The sequence below is a fragment of the Hyla sarda genome, chromosome 1 (assembly GCF_029499605.1).
Source record: "Hyla sarda isolate aHylSar1 chromosome 1, aHylSar1.hap1, whole genome shotgun sequence".
NCBI lineage: Eukaryota > Metazoa > Chordata > Amphibia > Anura > Hylidae > Hyla > Hyla sarda.
This window is the reverse complement of record NC_079189.1, coordinates 468,166,402-468,184,600: the sequence shown is the minus strand read 5'-3', so window position 1 is coordinate 468,184,600 and position 18,199 is coordinate 468,166,402. Positions and strand designations below refer to the sequence as shown.

The 18,199-nt window shown below is 43.6% G+C and overlaps 1 protein-coding gene across 1 annotated transcript in view; it reads right to left on the bottom strand.

Annotated features, from left to right (window-relative positions):
• The window catches only part of PTPN11 (protein tyrosine phosphatase non-receptor type 11), a 90,087-nt gene that overhangs the window by 56,203 nt on the left and 15,685 nt on the right, over positions 1–18,199 (bottom strand). Inside the window, exons 2-4 of the mRNA XM_056536643.1 lie at positions 4,512–4,634; positions 2,606–2,800; positions 1,182–1,374 (exon numbers count right to left, since the gene is read on the bottom strand). Coding sequence (XP_056392618.1) covers positions 1,182–1,374; positions 2,606–2,800; positions 4,512–4,634 — 511 coding nt within the window. The remainder of the gene's footprint in view (positions 1–1,181; positions 1,375–2,605; positions 2,801–4,511; positions 4,635–18,199) is intronic.

Here is an 18,199-nt window from a genome sequence, read left to right as displayed (position 1 = left end):
GTACATTTGAGGTGATTTGCACAGGGGTGTCACAGATGTTAAATGAAGAATAAGGACATTGGTATAATTGATGTGTTATAATTGGGTGCAAAAAGTGGTATTATTGTGAGATTAAAACTCTACATAATGAAGAAAAAAATTCTAAAACTAATAACGAGGACACATTTACTGTTTAGGTGCAGATACGCTGCAGACAAAGCTCCTACTAAATAGAGCTGCCGTGTAAATTTATGCTCTGAGGAGAATTCTAAATTTAAACGCAATTCAAGAAAGTAGTTGCACAAGAATGATAAATTTAACAACTGCGCCAAATTTACACAACAGGCAGAGGGGTAAAAAACTTCTATTATACACTGGAAATGATACATGTCCCCCCAGGAGTGCAAACCTCTTCTGGTCTGAGGGCCCCTCCTTCAGACTATGCCTCTCCCAAGGACTTGCAATAAAGCTGGCATATGTATGGCATATGGACAGTATATATCAAAAACTTCTGATAGGAGGGAGTTGCAGAATTTAATCCTCACCTAGAAACTACAGTAGAATACCCTGTGACTAATCTGGGTGAATCTAATGCACTGTGTTATACCTAAAGTAGGGTCTGAAGAGGCGGTGTATGACACAGGGAACCAGAGCAGAAAATACCAGCCATGGTCCAGACTAGGCATAACAATGTAACAGTTTTGGCTGGATTAAAGAGGCCATCTGTGATAACCCGGTCTATCCTCAGGATAAGCCACAAGTATTAGATTCCTGGCATCCCTGCTGATCAGATGTTTGAGCAATGTGAGTAGTACGAGTGGAGCCAAACCCCTCACCAATGTAACACTGATCAATTTTCAAAGCTTGGATTTCCTCTTTAAATTTCTTACAATTGAATACAGACCTAAACATAATGGCACTGTGGGCTGAAGGATGTGCACCCGTTATATAGACTATAATAAAACACGGTCAGATTTTAGTAGCTACACGCTCTGGGTCTCTTGCATACAGTACTAAGGAGCTTTTCACCATTCACAAAGTGGGATGTGTGGTAAGAATTCAGCATCTTCAATTATACTCACTGCACTATACAACTTTACTGAAGAGATTATTGAAAGACAGCCCCTTCTATATAAAACAATGCTTTTTTCCTGTTTCTTTATAGATCTGAGAATCTCTTTTTTATTTCTTGGACAGATTACCTGGCACCGTATCATGACATGTGTCACTTTGGACTTGCCATCATTGCTCTCTCCTTTGTCATCACCCGTGCGGACAGACAAGACAAAATCTCCAGGGTGACTTTGGCTCTCACGCACCAGAAAGCTTCCATGTTTGCCCTTCTCAGTTAGCAACTTCTCCGCCTCTTTCCCGGAGAGATGACCGTGAAACCACCTAAAAGCACAAACAGAGAAGGAAACAGAGCTGTATGGCTTCATGTGCACAGGCAGAATGGATGTTTGGATCAATGATAGGGATAACTATTGGTCACTTTAATATTTTACACAGCAGACCACAATTCTAAAAAAAATAAAAAATGTAACTGTTAAAACCTAATGAAATATGAATGGCATCACCTAACTAATCTGTATCTATCTGACTGTATTCCATATACCATCACACATCATCGCAAAACCTGTGCAGAGAAAAAGTTGACCAGTTGCCCATAGCAACCAATCATATTTCCTCTTTCATTTTTAAAATGTGCTCTCAAAAATAAAAGCAGCGATCTGATTGGTTGCTATGGGCAACTGGGCAACTTTTCCTTAGCACAGGTCTTGATGAATCTCCCCCATAGTCCATACAGCATGTAATGATATACCGTATTTTTCACCATATAAGACGCACTTTTTCTTCCCCAAAACTGGGGGGGAAAGTTGGTGCGTCTAATATAGCAAATACACATTAAAACCCTGTCCTATCACGGCGGTCCCTGCGGCCATCAACGGCCGGGACCCGCGGCTAATACAGGACATCACCGATCGCGGTGATGCCCTGTATTAACCCTCTAGACGCGGCGATCAAAGCTGACCGCCGCGTCTGAAGCGAAAGTGACACTAATCCGGCTGCTCAGTGGGCTGTTCGGGACCGCCGCGGTGAAATTGCGGCGTCCCGAACAGCTTACAGGACACCGGGAGGGACCTTACCTGCCTCCTCGGTGTCTGCTTCGTGCCGGGATTCCCTGCATGGCCGGCGCTCTCCTTCGTAGTCATCACGTCGTCGCGCACGCTGTCCCGTCATCCAATAGGAGCGGCGTGCGTAGCGACGTGATGGCGGCAACGGAGAGCGAGGATACCGGGCAGCAGAGACGTTCTGGAGCGACGGGGACACCCGGGACGCGGCAACAGCGATGGAGGGCGACATCCAGTGCAGCAGTGACTGGTTCGGAGCGGCGGGGACACGTGAGTATTACCTCCTATACCAGTGGTCTTCAACCTGCGGACCTACAGATGTTGCAAAACTACAACTCCCAGCATGCCCGGACAGCCGTTGGCTGTCCGGGCATGCTGGGGGTTGTAGTTTTGCAACATCTGGAGGTCCGCAGGTTGAAGATCACTGTCCTATACTTTACATTGTATTTGGTTCAGAATCTTCAGAATGTATCATTTGATCAAAGTACACTCACCTCTCAGATGTGGGATCAGCGCAGTTCAAAGGATATTTCAACTCAATAACATCTCCGTTTTTTTCCTTAAGTTGTCCATGGTGTTCCATATAATACTGAACTAACTCAGCAAGAGTAGCAAATTTTTCCCCTCCATACAAATCATAGTAATCCCCAGTGTTCTGGATCTTTATGTGTGTGACTGCACCATTCCGCCTAAAATGAGAAATAATTATTTACTGTAATGCACGGGCACTCATTCTATTTATCACTGTAAGCAAGAGCAACGATCAGTGTATGGTATACCTGGTCAAGTATAGAAACATTGACAACAGTTCCTATAAAATGATACTTTGAATTCAAGCTTAGTTTAGTTATGTTAGTTTCCAAGTAACAATTTAGTTGTATGTGCTAAATAACATGGCAGAACATGCCCAATGCCATTCATTTATGATACTATCTGCTAACTATATAGTGTTAGTACTGTAAATATGCAGTATTTTGCACCAAGGGGTTTATTACACAGAAAAAAAAAAAATTGCTTAAAAAATGGGTACTCCGGTGGAAATTTTTTTCAAAATTAACTGGTGCCAGAAAGTTAAACAGATTTGTAAATTACTTCTATTAAAAAATATTAATCCTTTTAGTACTTTTTAGCTGCTGTATGCTACAGAGGAAATTCTTTACTTTCTGAATTTATTTTTTGTGTTGTCCACAGTGCTCTCTGCTGACACCTCTGTCAGTGTCAGGAACTGTCCAGAGTAGTATAGGTTTGCTATGGGGATTTTCTCCTGCTCTGGACAGTTCCTGATATGGGCATCAGGTGTCAGCAGAGATTTTCCTCTGTAGTATTCAGCAGCTAATAAGTACTGGAAGGGTTAAGATTTTTTTAATAGAAGTTGTTTACAAATCTGTTTAACTTTCTGGCACCAGTTCATAAAAAAAAAACGTTTTCCACCAGAGTACCCCTTTAAAGGATTAAAAACAGCTTTTGACAGATCGATCAGAAACGTCAAACATTGTTGATCGCAGCGGGTCTCAAGTTATTAGCTAGAGATCCGTACATTTCTCTGTATAAAGATCTATGCAGAAAAATGTACGTACCTTTCGGCGTGCTGGGGAGGGGAGCGCAATGCCATCCGCTTTCCCAGCTAATAACATGTCAAAACTTGTTTTAATGACAAAAATGCTTTACAGGGGAAGGTCTAATAAAGACAATCTATTAAACTAAAAGCGGTCTGAGGATACTATCTTCTGGAATGCCAGGCGATCAGATGTTATCAGGGAAGCCCCGTCTGGCAACACATTTTCCCTGCAGCGGCCAGGATACGGACAGGGGTCGCCTTTGTGTAACAACCCCTTTAGAGCATATCTCCCGTTCTACAAGAAAAATTATTATAGTGGAATGGCAAACCTAAAGTCAGAAGTAGAGATGAGCGAACTTACAGTAAATTCGATTCGTCACGAACTTCTCGGCACGGCAGTTGATGACTTATCCTGCATAAATTAGTTCAGCTTTCAGGTTCTCCGGTGGGCTGGAAAAGGTGGATACAGTCCTAGGAAAGAGTCTCTTAGGACTGTATCCACCTTTTCCAGCCCACGGGAGCACCTGAAAGCTGAACTAATTTATGCAGGATAAGTCATCAACTGCCGAGCCGAGAAGTTCGTGACGAATCGAATTTACTGTAAGTTCGCTCATCTCTAGTCAGAAGGTAATGCAGGGCATTGGAAAGTGCCAAAAGCATTTTGCAATGTTATATTTTCTACAATATTCGTTACCAAAGCCACCAGTAAATCTTCCCAGTAATAAACATATCCATTATATGCATATATATATATGCATATCCATCTATCAATATTCCTGCTATATTTAGGCGCTTAAGTCATTTTATACATTTTCACAGATGACAAACACTTGAGCCCTTACCTGACGGAGAGTGTGAAGTCTCCTGGGTTACTCTTACTGGGCCGAGCCAGAAAACTACCATCAACACCACGGGTCAACAAAAGGTTTTCTGCCTCAACACCTGTGATATTCGGGTGGAACCATCTGTAGCAGAAGGGAACACAACAGAATTAATTACAAATTGTCAGCAATAAAGCAGTGTGAGATGTTCAGATGGGAGAATAAGTAACGCCTTTCAGGAAACTTACATCTGTGGAATGTTTCGAAATATTAAAAAAAAGAAATTATAATAAATAGGTCATTTTGATCATACTAAAATAACCTTTTTTTTTTTTTACAAAATTTTAAGGAACCAAGAATCTTTCCAATGAGGTTGTAATCTGAAATCAATTTTTCTTGCCCAAAAGAAAGGACTGGAGGCATCAAGTGCTTCAGTAGATATAGTAGTGTCCTTCCCTTAATGACAATGGACGTAAATGTATGTCATGGTGCGATGGTACTTAACGCACATTTACGCTCCGGTGCTCGCGTCATGTGTGGCCGGTCCCAGCTGCTATCAGCAGCCAGGGACCCACCATTAACCCCTCAGATGCAGTGATCAATACAGATCACGGCATCTGCGGCACTTTAAATGGATGATTGGATCGCCGGTATCACTGATGCAGGGATTCAATCATCCAGCATGGCGGCCGGAGGTCCCCTCACCTGCCTCCGTCCGTCTCCAGGGGTCTTCTGCTCTGGTCTAAGATCGAGCAGAGCAGAAGATCGCCGATAACACTGATCAGTGCAATGCCCTATGCATAGCACTGAACAGTATTAGCAATCAAATGATTGATATAAATAGTCCTCTGGAAAAATAGTCCTCTGGAAAAAGTGTTAAAGATTGATGCATCATGTGTAAACACAGACCTGCAATGGATTTCTAAACTACAGGTCCCCAGATGAAGGAGGAATTTATTAAAGGATGTGGAAGGCTTTTTCTGTGTGCGGCTGCAGCAGGGAGCTCACTCTAGTGACTGGCATCAGCGCATTCGCAGCATGAAATACGCTGCAAATTCGCTACGTGTGACCCTACCCAAATAAGTTATCCTGGAACATGACTATATATATCAATCTGCTCAGCTCCTGTTCTATAACATGTTGCCTGCAGATTGGACTGCATTTTCAGTGTCACAGGTTCCCTTTAAAGTGCTAATAAAACAAGATTTATTTTATTCATTCATATAGCATCAACATATTCTGCATCGCTGTACTGAGATTATCACCACTCACATTGGTCACAGTTCCCCTTGGTGCCCAAAATCTTGTTTCAAATGAACCTATTAGTTTGTTTCTTGTGGAAATGTGGAAGGAAACCCCGAGTACTCAGAGAAAACTCACACACCCTCCATGGAGAGGTTGTCCTTGCAAGGTGCTAACCACTGAGCCACAGTCTATGGTAAAATAAATGTTTTTGTTAAAGGGCTTTTCCTATTAGATCATTTAAAATGTCAGAGAAGAGAGTTTACTACTTGGGACCCCATCTAAAATCCATAACAGAAAGCTGATAACAAGCAGAAGCTCTTCCAGATGTGATCAGCCATTTATATGGATGACTGACAAGGTAATACTACTTTCCCTTGGAAAAATCATGTATTTGGGGTCTCAGGAGCCAGACCTGGGCAACCAGCTGATAGCTGAAGCAGCTCCAATACTAAAGGAAATACATGATAAGACAGCCACATGACCCCATTCTAAATGTACAGATGTAATGATTTCTTCTCTTCACAGAGTCTAGATAACAGTTAGCATTAGTCCAATATTACAACATAAATATTATTATTCTACTAGTATGACAAAGGGATATTGTAAGCCCCTCTGATGTCAGCCAATATACTGTTTACAGAGCTGTGGAATATATTAATACTAAATAAATAACAGAAAGTGTTTAAAAAGAAATGAGGTGTTGAGGCCATTGCAGCTGCTACAATCGTATAATAGTGAATTTATTTACCAGACACTTAGCACCCTCTAGTGGTGAAGTATTGCAGTTGTGCGCAAGTTTCTAGCTTTGTCCACTAAAAATTATTTTAGCTATTGCCAGTAAATTGCTGTGTGCTAAAAATAATTATTTAGGTGGCTTTCACCACATGTACTTTTTTTAATGTATTTTACACACTTTCGCAAAAGGGAATGTAGCTTAGCAGAAAGTAACCATGGCTTCGCTAAAAGGGCTTTAATGCAGTGTCGTATTAAAGGGGTTATCCAGGAAAAAATTTTTTTATATATATATATATATATATATATATATATATATATATATATATATATCTCTCAACTGGCTCTAGAAAGTTAAACAGATTTGAAATTACTTCTATTAAAAAATCTTAATCCTTTCAGTACTTATGAGCTTCTGAAGTTAAGGTTGTTCTTTTCTGTCTAAGTGCTCCCTGATGACACGTGTCTCGGGAACCGCACAGAGTAGAAGAGGTTTGCTATGGGGATTTGCTTCTAAACTGGGCGGTTCCCGAGACACGTGTCATCAGAGAGCACTTAGACGGAAAAGAACAACTTTAACTTCAGAAGCTCATAAGTACTGAAAGGATTAAGATTTTTTAATAGAAGTAATCTACAAATCTGTTTAACTTTCTGGAGCCAGTTCATATATAAAAAAAAATAAAGTTTTTTTCCTGGATAACCCCTTTAACCCCTTAACCCCTTCAGGACGGAGCCCATTTTGGCCTTAAGGACCGGAGCGTTTTTTGCACATCTGACCACTGTCACTTTAAACATTAATAACTCTGGAATGCTTTTAGTTATCATTCTGATTCCGAGATTGTTTTTTCGTGACATATTCTACTTTAACATAGTGGTAAATTTTTATCGATACTTGCATCCTTTTTTGGTGAAAAATCCGTAAATTTGATGAAAAATTTGAAAATTTAGCATTTTTCTAACTTTGAAGCTTTCTGCTTGTAAGGAAAATGGATATTACGAATACATTTTTTTTTGGTTCACATATACAATATGTCTACTTTATATTTGCATCATAAAATTGATGAGTTTTTACTTTTGGAAGACACCAGAGGGCTTCAACGGTCAGCAGCAATTTTCCGATTTTTCACAAAATTTTCAAACTCAGTATTTTTCAGGGACCAGTTCAGGTTTGAAGTGGATTTTAAGGGTCTTCATATTAGAAATACCCCATAAATGACCCCATTATAAAAACTACACCCCCCAAAGTATTCAAAATGACATTCAGTCAGCGTTTTAACCCTTTAGGTGTTTCACACGAATAGCAGCAAAGTGAAGGAGAAAATTCACAATCTTCATTTTTTACACTCGCATGTTTTTGTAGACCCAATTTTTTAATTTTTACAAGGGGTAAAAGGACAAAATTTTTACTTGTATTTGTAGCCCAATTTCTCTCGAGTAAGCACATACCTCATATGTCTATGTAAAGTGTTCGGCGGGCGCAGTAGAGGGCTCAGAAGGGAAGGAGCGACAAGGGGATTTTGGAGAGTACGTTTTTCTGAAATGGTTTTTGGGGGGCATGTTACCTTTAGGAAGCCCTTATGGTGCCAGAACAGCAAAAAAAACCCACATGGCATACCATTTTGGAAACTAGACCCCTCGGGGAATGTAACATGGGATAAAGTGAACCTTAATACCCCACAGGTGTTTCACGACTTTTGCAAATGTAAAAAATAAATAAAAAATTTTGCCTAAAATGCTTGTTTTCCCCAAAAAAATTTATTTTTAAAAAGGGTAATAGCAGAAAATACCCCTAAAAATTTGAAGCCCAATTTCTCCCGATTCAGAAAACACCCCATATGGGGGTGAAAAGTGCTCTGCTGGCGCACTACAGGTCTCAGAAGAGAAGGAGTCACATTTGGCTTTTTGAACGCAAATTTTGCTCTGGGGGCATGCCGCATTTAGGAAGCCCCTATGGTGCCAGGATAGCAAAAAAAAACCACATGGCATACCATTTTGGAAACTAGACCCCTCGGGGAACGTAACAAGGGGTTAAGTGAACCTTTATACCCCACAGGTGTTTCACGACTTTTGCATATGTAAAAAAAATTTTTTTTTTTTACCTAAAATGCTTGTTTTCCCAAAAATTTTACATTTTTAAAAAGGGTAAAAGCAGAAAATACCCCCCAAAATTTGTAACACAATTTCTCCCAAGTACGGCAATACCCCATATGTGACCCTAAACTGTTGCCTTGAAATACGACAGGGCTCCAAAGTGAGAGCGCCATGCGCATTTGAGGCCTAAATTAGCGATTGCATAGGGGTGGACATAGGGGTATTCTACGCCAGTGATTCCCAAACAGGGTGCCTCCAGCTGTTGCAAAACTCCCAGCATGCCTGGACAGTCAACGGCTGTCCGACAATACTGGGAGTTGTTTTGCAACAGCTGGAGGCTCCGTTCTGGAAACAGTGGTGTACCAGACGTTTTTCATTTTTATTGGGGAGGGGAGGGGGGCTGTGTAGGGGTATGTGTTTATGTAGTGTTTTTTACTTTTTATTTTATTTTTTGTGTTAGTGTAGTGTAGTGTTTTTAGGGTACAGTCGCACGGGCGGGGGGTTCACAGTAGTTTCTCGCTGGCAATTTGAGCTGCAGCAGAAAGTTTGCGGCAGCTCAAATTTGCAGCCGGATACTTACTGTAATCCTCCGCCCATGTGAGTGTGCCCTGTACGTTCACATTGGGGGGGGGACATCCAGCTGTTGCATAACTACAACTCCCAGCATGCCCGTTGGCTGTCGGTGACTGCTGAGAGTTGCAGTTTTGCAACAACTGTAGGCACACTGGTTATGTATCACGGAGTTTGTGACCTAACTCAGTGTTTCACAACCAGTGTGCCTCCAGCTGTTGCAAAACTACAACTCCCAGCATGTACGGTGCATGGTGTACGGTGACTGCTGAGAGTTGTAGTTTGCAACAGCTGGAGGCACACCGGTCGTGAAACACTGAGTTAGGTAAAAAAAAACTCTGAGTTTCACAACCAGTGTGCCTTCAGCTGTTGCAAAACTACAACTCTCAGCAGTCACCGACAGCCAATGGGCATGCTGGGAGTTGTAGTTATGCAACCAGCAGATGCACCACTACAACTCCCAGCATGCACTTTAGCTGTTTGTGCAAGCTGGGAGTTGTAGTTATACAACAGCTGAAGGTACACTTTTCCATAGAAAGAATGTGCCTCCAGCTGTTGCAAAACCATAAGTCCCAGCATGCCCATAAGGGAATGCTGGGAGTTGTGGTGGTCTGCCTCCTGCTGTTGCATAACTACAGCTCCCAGCATGCCCTTTTTGCATGCTGGGAGCTGTTGCTAAGCAACAGCAGGAGGCTGTCACTCACCTCCAACGATCCAGACGCTGCAGGTCAGTCCCGCCGCCGCAGCTGCTCCTGGGGCCCCGATCCCAACAGGGGCGCCGGGGATCGGGGTCCCCAGCACCCGGGGTGCACGTCCCGCACCCGCTCACGTCCTCCAGAAGAGGGGCGGAGCGGGTGCGGGAGTGACACCCGCAGCAGGCGCCCTGATTGGTCGGCCGGTAATCCGGCCGACGAATCAGGGCGATCGTGAGGTGGCACCAGTGCCACCTCACCCCTGCAGGCTCTGGCTGTTCGGGGCCGTCAGAGACGGCCCCGAACAGCCAGTAATTCCGGGTCACCGGAGACCCGATTGACCCGGAATCGCCGCAGATCGCTGGACTGAATTGTCCAGCGATCTGCGGCGATCGCCGACATGGGGGGGCATAATGACCCCCCTGGGCGATATGCCGGGATGCCTGCTGAACGATTTCAGCAGGCATCCGGCTCCGGTCCCCAACCGGCTAGCGGTGGGGGCCGGAATTCCCACGGGCGTATGGATACGCCCTCGGTCCTTAAGGACTCGGGATTCAGGGCGTATCCATACGCCCTATGTCCTGAAGAGGTTAAGGACTGAGCCCTTTTTCACCTTAAGGACTCAGCCATTTTTTGCAATTCTGACCACTGTCACTTTAAACATTAATAACTCTGGAATGCTTTTAGTTATCAATCTGATTCCGAGATTGTTTTTTCGTGACATATTCTACTTTAACTTAGTGGTAAAATTTTGTGGTAACTTGCATCCTTTCTTGGTGAAAAATCCCAAAATTTGATGAAAATTTTGAAAATTTTGCATTTTTCTAACTTTGAAGCTCTCTGCTTGTAAGGAAAATGGATATTCAAAATATTTTTTTTTTTTATTCACATATACAATATGTCTACTTTATGTTTGCATCATAAAATTGATGAGTTTTTACTTTTGGAAGACACCAGAGGGCTTCAAAGTTCCGCAGCAATTTTACAATTTTTCACAAAATTTTGAAACTCGCTTTTTTTCAGGGACCAGTTCAGGTTTGAAGTGGATTTGAAGGGCCTTCATATTAGAAATACCCCATAAAAGACCCCATTATAAAATCTACACCCCCCAAAGTATTCAAAATGACATTCAGTCAGTGTTTAACCCTTTAGGTGTTTCACAGGAATAGCAGCAAAGTGAAGGAGAAAATTCACAATCTTCATTTTTTACACTCGCATGTTTTTGTAGAACCAATTTTTGAATTTTTGCAAGGGGTAAAAAGGAGAACATTTTTACTTGTATTTGAAACCCAATTTCTCTCGAGTAAGCACATACCTCATATGTCTATGTTAATTGTTCGGCGGGCGCAGTAGAGGGCTCAGAAGGGAAGGAGCGACAAATCGTTTTTGGGGGGCATGTCACATTTAGGAAGCCCCTATGGTGCCAGAACAGCAAAAAAAAGACACATGGCATACCATTTTGGAAACTAGACCCCTCGGGGAACATAACAAGGGGTAAAGTAAACCTTAATACCCCACAGGTGATTCACAACTTTTGCATACGTAAAAAAAAAAAAAAAAAAAATTCCCTAAAATGCTTGGTTTCCCAAAAGTTTTACATTTTTAAAAAGGGTAATAGCAGAAAATACCCCCCAAAAGTTGAAGCCCAATTTCTCCCGATTCAGAAAACACCCAATATGGGGGTGAAAAGTGCTCTGCTGGCGCACTACAGGTCTCAGAAGAGAAGGAGTCACATTTGGCTTTTTTGAAGGAAATTTTGCTCTGGGGGCATGCCGCATTTAGGAAGCCCCTATGGTGCCAGGACAGCAAAAAAACCCAGATGGCATACCATTTTGCAAACTAGACCCCTCGGGGAACGTAACAAGGGGTTAAGTGAACCTTAATACCCCACAGGTGTTTCACGACTTTTGCATATGTAAAAAAAATATTTTTTTTTTTACCTAAAATGCCTCTTTTCCCAAAAATTTTACATTTTTAAAAAGGGTAAAAGCAGAAAATACCCCCCAAAATTTGTAACACAATTTCTCCCGAGTACGGCGATACCCCATATATGACCCTAAACTGTTGCCTTGAAATACGACAGGGCTCCAAAGTGAGAGCGCCATGCGCATTTGAGGCCTAAATTAGGGACTTGCATAGGGGAGGACATAGGGGTATTCTACGCCAGTGATTCCCAAACAGGGTGCCTCCAGCTGTTGTAAAACTCCCAGCATGCCTGGACAGTCAGTGGCTATCTGGCAATACTGGGAGTAGTTGTTTTGCAACAGCTGGAGGCTCCGTTTTGGAAACAGTGGCGTACCAGACGTTTTTCATTTTTATTGGGGAGGGGGGCTGTGTAGGGGTATGTGTATTTGTAGTGATTTTTACTTTTTATTTTATTGTGTGTTAGTGTAGTGTAGTGTTTTTAGGGTACAGTCACATGGGCGGGGGTTCACAGTAGTTTCACGCTGGCAGTTTGAGCCGCAGCTCAAACTTGCAGCCGGATACTTACTGTAATCCTCCGCCCATGTGAGGGTACCCTGTACGTTCACATGGGGGGGGGGGGAACGTCCAGCTGTTGCAAAACTACATCTCCCAGCATGTACGGTCTATCAGTGCATGCTGGGAGTTGTAGTTTTGCAACCGCTGGAGGCTCCGTTTTGGAAACAGTGGCGTACCAGACGTTTTTCATTTTTATTGGGGAGGGGAGGGGGGTTGTATAGGGGTATGTGTATACGTAGTGTTTTTTACTTTTTATTGTGTGTTAGTGTAGTGTTTTTAGGGTACAGTCGCACGGGCGGGGGGTTCACAGTAGTTTCTCGCTGGCAGTTTGAGCTGCGACAGAAAATTTGCCGCAGCTCAAACTTGCAGCCGGATACTTGCTGTAATCCTCTGCCCATGTGAGTGTACCCTGTACATTCACATTGGGGGGGGAACATCCAGCTGTTGCAAAACTACAACTCCCAGCATGTACGGTCTATCAGTGCATGCTGGGAGTTGTAGTTTTGCAACAGCTGGAGGCACACTGGTTGTGAAACACAGAGTTTGGTAACAAACTCAGTGTTTTGCAACCAGTGTGCCTTCAGCTGTTGCAAAAGCTACAACCCCCAGCATGTACGGACAGCGGAAGGGCATGCTGGGTCTTGTAGTTATGCAACAGCTGGAGGCATACTACTTTGGCTGGGGATGCTGGGGACTGTAGTTATGCAACAGCTGGAGACACACTGGTTTGCTACATAACTCAGTGTGCCGCCAGCTGTTGCAAAACTACAACTCCCAGCAGTCACCGACAGCCAACGGGCATGCTGGGAGTTGTAGTTATGCAACTAGCAGATGCACTACTACAACTCCCAGCATGCACTTTAGCTGTTGGTGCAAGCTGGGAGTTGTAGTTACACAACAGCTGAAGGTACACTTTTCCATAGAAAAAATGTGCCTCCAGCTGTTGCAAAACTACAAGTCCCAGCATGCCCATAAGGGCATGCTGGGAGTTGTGGTGGTCTGCCTCCTGCTGTTGCATAACTACAGCTCCCAGCATGCCCTTTTTGCATGCTGGGAGCTGTTGCTAAGCAACAGCAGGAGGCTGTCACTCACCTCCAACGATCCAGCCGCATGAGGTCAGTCTCTCGTCGTCTCCGCCGCGGCCGTCGCTCCTGGGGCCCTGATCCCAACATTGACGCCGGGGATCGGGGTCCCCAGAACCTGGGGTGCACGTCCCGCACCTGCTCACGTCCTCCAGAAGAGGGGTGGAGCGGGTTGCGGGAGTGACACCCGCAGCAGGCGCCCTGATTGGTCGGCCGGTAATCCGGCCGATGAATCAGGGCGATCGTGAGGTGGCAACAGTGCCACCTCACCCCTGCTGGCTATGGCTGTTCGGGGCCGTCGGAGACGGCCCCGAACAGCCTGTAATTCCGGGTCACCGGGTCACTGGAGACCCGATTGACCCGGAATCTGCCGCAGATCGCTGGACTGAATTGTCCAGCGATCTGCGGCCATCGCCGACATGGGGGGGCATAATGACCCCCCTGGGCGATATGCCCCGATGCCTGCTGAACGATTTCAGCAGGCATCGGGCACCGGCTCCCCTCCGGCTAGCGGCGGGGGGCCGGGATTTGACAGGACGTACTCAAACGTCCTGAGTCCTTAAGGACTCGGAAAAGGGGACGTTTGAGTACGTCCTGCGTCCTTAAGGGGTTAAGTAAGCATGGTCTAAACCAGTGGTCTTCAACCTGCGGACCTTTAGATGTTGCAAAACTACAACTCTCAGCATGCCCGGACAGCCAACGGCTGTCCGGGCATGCTGGGAGTTGTACTTTTGCAACATCTGGAGGTCCGCAGGTTGAAGACCACTGGTCTAAACTTTTATCTGCCCCAGTGTGTGAACACTGTCAAAACGTGGTTTCACACAGAGCATCTTTTTGTTTGATCCAATCTGAGGCAAAGCCAGAAGTGGATCCAGCAGGAAGAAGAAGTACATGTTCATTCTCTATATTTTCCATTACCAAACAAATGTTGTGCATGAAATCCCCTTCATTCAAGAACAAATTAAGAAAGCAGGCTGAGGTCTTTGGGGGGCACTTATCAATAAAATTATGGGAAAAATAAATGGGAAAAAAAGTTGCATAATTTTTGCATAAGAAAAGCACTTTTTGATCATCTCCACCTTGTTGGCCAAGTGGGCGGAGCTTGTGGCAGAGGGGGCATGGCTGAGCGGGAGAGAGGAGTTTACGCTTGCTACTAAGAGTAAACTGTGCTGGAAATCTCCGCCAGATTTCAAGGACAGTGCAAGGCAGGCCTGATGCGAAAGATTTATGTAGAGGAGCGTGTCTCTACGCTATACTGTGAGCTTGTGCGCTGGCAGGGTGTTTGATAGATGCTGTGAAGATGCCGGTTTTGATAAATGTCCACCTTTAGGTTAAGCCAACATTTTTAGTACATTTTATGGGAGAACACTGACCAACTGGGCAAAAAAAAAAAAAAAAAAAACAACCTAAAAACCCAAAGTACATTGCCATTAAAGGGGTACTCCCGTGGAATTTTTTTTTGTTTGTTTGTTTTTAATCAACTGGTGCCAGAAAGTTAAACAGATTTGTAAATCACTTCTATTAAAAAATCTTAATCCTTCCAGTACTTTTTAGGGGCTATATACTACAGAGAAAATGCTTTACTTTTGAGATTTTTCTGATGTCATGACCACAGTGCTCTCTGCTGACCTCTGCTGTCCATTTTAGGAACTGTACAGAGCAGCATATGTTTGCTATGGGGATTTTCTCCTGTCCTGGACAGTTCCTAAAATGGACAGCAGAGGTCAGCAGAGAGCACTGTGGTCATGACATCAGAGAAATCCAAAACGAAAAGCATTTCTTCTGTAGTATACAGCCCCTAAAAAGTACTGGAAGGATTAAGATTTTTTTAATAGAAGTAATTTACAAATCTGTTTTAACTTTCTGGCACCAGTTGATTTTAAAAAAAATTATAAGTTTTCCAAGGGAGTACCCCTTTAACAAAGTGTGGCAGAACAATCGTACCCCTTATAGCAGGCCTTACAATAAGGCTCAAGAACATCCCCATGCATCAATTGTGGTGTCGGAGGAGAGTTGTGAGGCCTCATACCTGTTTAATCCATCATGCACTGTTATAGTCCTTTATTTTAGGTCCTTTGTGATGCTGTACTGAGCATGCTCAGTAGCAATAACGGATTATAACGAAATATTAAAAAAATAACGGACAATAACGGATGTCATTTGTGAACATCCGTCACCCATAGACTTCAATGTTAAAACTTTAATGTAAGTTATTCCACCGTTATTTTTGACGGGATTAAAAATTTGTGCATGCAACATTATTTGCCCCATCAAAAATAACAGAGGTTAGTCATAACGGAACATAACTGATGCTAAAGGAGGGTCAGAAAACCCCATTGACATGAATGGGATACTTTGACGGCCGTTTTATGGACTTTGTGATAGAAGATCATGACAGTAGTGTGAAAGGGGCCTTAGATTGTTGGCTGGTTTGACCAACAGTTATCTAATCTATAAGGTCAGCAATAGAACACCTCAGGAAAAGTCATATCACCTTCCATTCCTGAAATCAGTAGGACAAGAGTAACCTAAAAAGTTATGCACCAGCAGCAGATTTCTAGGTGTACTGGCTATCTGGCTCCAGGAATAGGACCAAATTCTGCACTAAACATCTGACATCTTTAGAGTTGTATCTAAGTGACAGGGGGCCACAAGAACACAAAAAATGTAAGGTCGCCTTTACATTATGTCCAGCGTTATTTCTCCAATTAATTTAAACGGGACAGGTCCCATTTAACCAGCGCCTCAATTTGAATGCCGGATGGTCAGACATTCACATGGTCGCCGAAGAGGGGAAAGCATCTTACTGTGTGCCAACTGGTGCATAATGTCATCAGTTGTGGTATCAGTTGCAGCGAGTTTTAGGCTGGGTTCCCTGAGCCAGACCCCAGCCTCTCAAAAATTGAAAAATCGATTTCCATTGTTGGCAATTTCAATTATCAATTGGTCTAGTAACATGGTATTGTTACTACTTTCCCTTCCTTTTAGTCCCCTCAGTCTGCCCCAAAATGTCCACTTGCATCTCCCCTTACCCTCCCGTGCCTTTTTAAAGATGCCGCTGGCCTTCAACATCTGCGGCCTAGCTGCTGGAGTGCAGTCCAGAAACCTATGGTCCTGACATTGCGGGGGCCCCCTGTCCAGTCAGACGCCACATTCTCTATCGTTCCTGCAGTGACAGATCTTTCTGGTGCAGGGAGGACGGCTATCACTAAGGTCTGTGAACTGCTCCTTTCCCTCCCCCGCAACAAGGCTTATATATTAACTTTTTAGGTGCTGTCCCCTCTCTTTCTCCTATTAAAGGTATACTCCACTGGAAACATCTTATCCCCTATGCAAAGGATAGGGCATAAGATGTTAGATTGCGGGGGTCCCACCGCTGGGGATCCCCATAATCTCCATAGCACACCCCTGTCATTCAGTGCATGGAGCGAACTCTGCTCTGTGCCTGATGACTGGCTGCCACGCCCCCTCCATTTACATCTATGGGAGGAGGCGTGATGGCTATGTACTGGCCCTCATGCTCCCTCCCATATAAATGAATGGAGGAGGCCTGATGGCTATGTACTGGCCCTCATGCTCCCTCCCATATAAATGAATGGAGGAGGCGTGATGGCTATGTACTGGCCCTCATGCTCCCTCCCATATAAATGAATGGAGGAGGCGTGATGGCTATGTACTGGCCCTCATGCTCCCTCCCATATAAATGAATGGAGGAGGCATGATGGCTATGTACTGGCCCTCATGCTCCCTCCCATATAAATGAATGGAGGAGGCGTGACGTCACAAACGAGGACGCTGCAAGCTTCAGTGTTCCGGACGCCACTGCTGCCGGCCCGGATATCGCGAGGGTCCCCCGCAATCTATCATATTATCCCCTTTGGATCGGGAATGTTTCCAACAGAGAACCCCTTTAACTCTTTACAATGTGGTCCCCACTTAACCCTTACCTGGTTCGCTTTTTTTTATTTTTTATTTTTTTAATAAAGCTTATTGATCTAACCAATGACTGGCCAACTAATCCATTTTACAAATAATTATTAGTTGCAGTACTAGTTGCCATAAAAGGGAAAGACAATTTAGAATGAAGCATCAATTAAATCTGCATAACTTGGTGCAGATTTTCTTGTGGATTTTCCTGCAAATTATAGGTCAGATTATCTATGGCAATATCTGTACCATATAATGGGAACAAACCCCAAATAACACTATTTACTTTCCTCTGTTTCATGAAGCCTGTTTTGCTTCTGGACATGGTTTTGCGTCAAATCTGTGATTTGTGAATTTATAATAAAAAGAAAAAAAAAAAAATGATGTGATCATTGTGTAATTTTTCCCCAGGAGTATACACTCTGGTTGGGAAACACTTATCTAGATAGCTAAACATAACTGGAACTATTAAATAAAATAATAGCCAAAAGTTAAGAATGGGCCTACAGATTTCGATAAGCCATTAATGACTAAGCCTTGGCAACAAAACTGAGTAGACCACTATATGTAAATGTCCTAATTTGACCCAATTAGCCATTTTCCCTTCCTAGTGTCATGTGACTCGTTAGCGTTGCATATTCTCATGTGTGATTAGGGAGCAGGTGTTTAACATTTGGTGTTATTGCTCTTACACTCTCTAATAGTGGTCACTGGAATTTCAACATGGCACCTGATGGCAAAGAACTCTGAGGATCTAACTAAAAAGAATTGTTGCTCTCCATAATGATGGTCTGGGCAATAAGAAGATTGCCAAGACTCTGAAACTGAGCTGCAGTATGGTGGGCAAGACCATACAGCAGTTTATCAGGACAGGTTCCACTCAGAACAG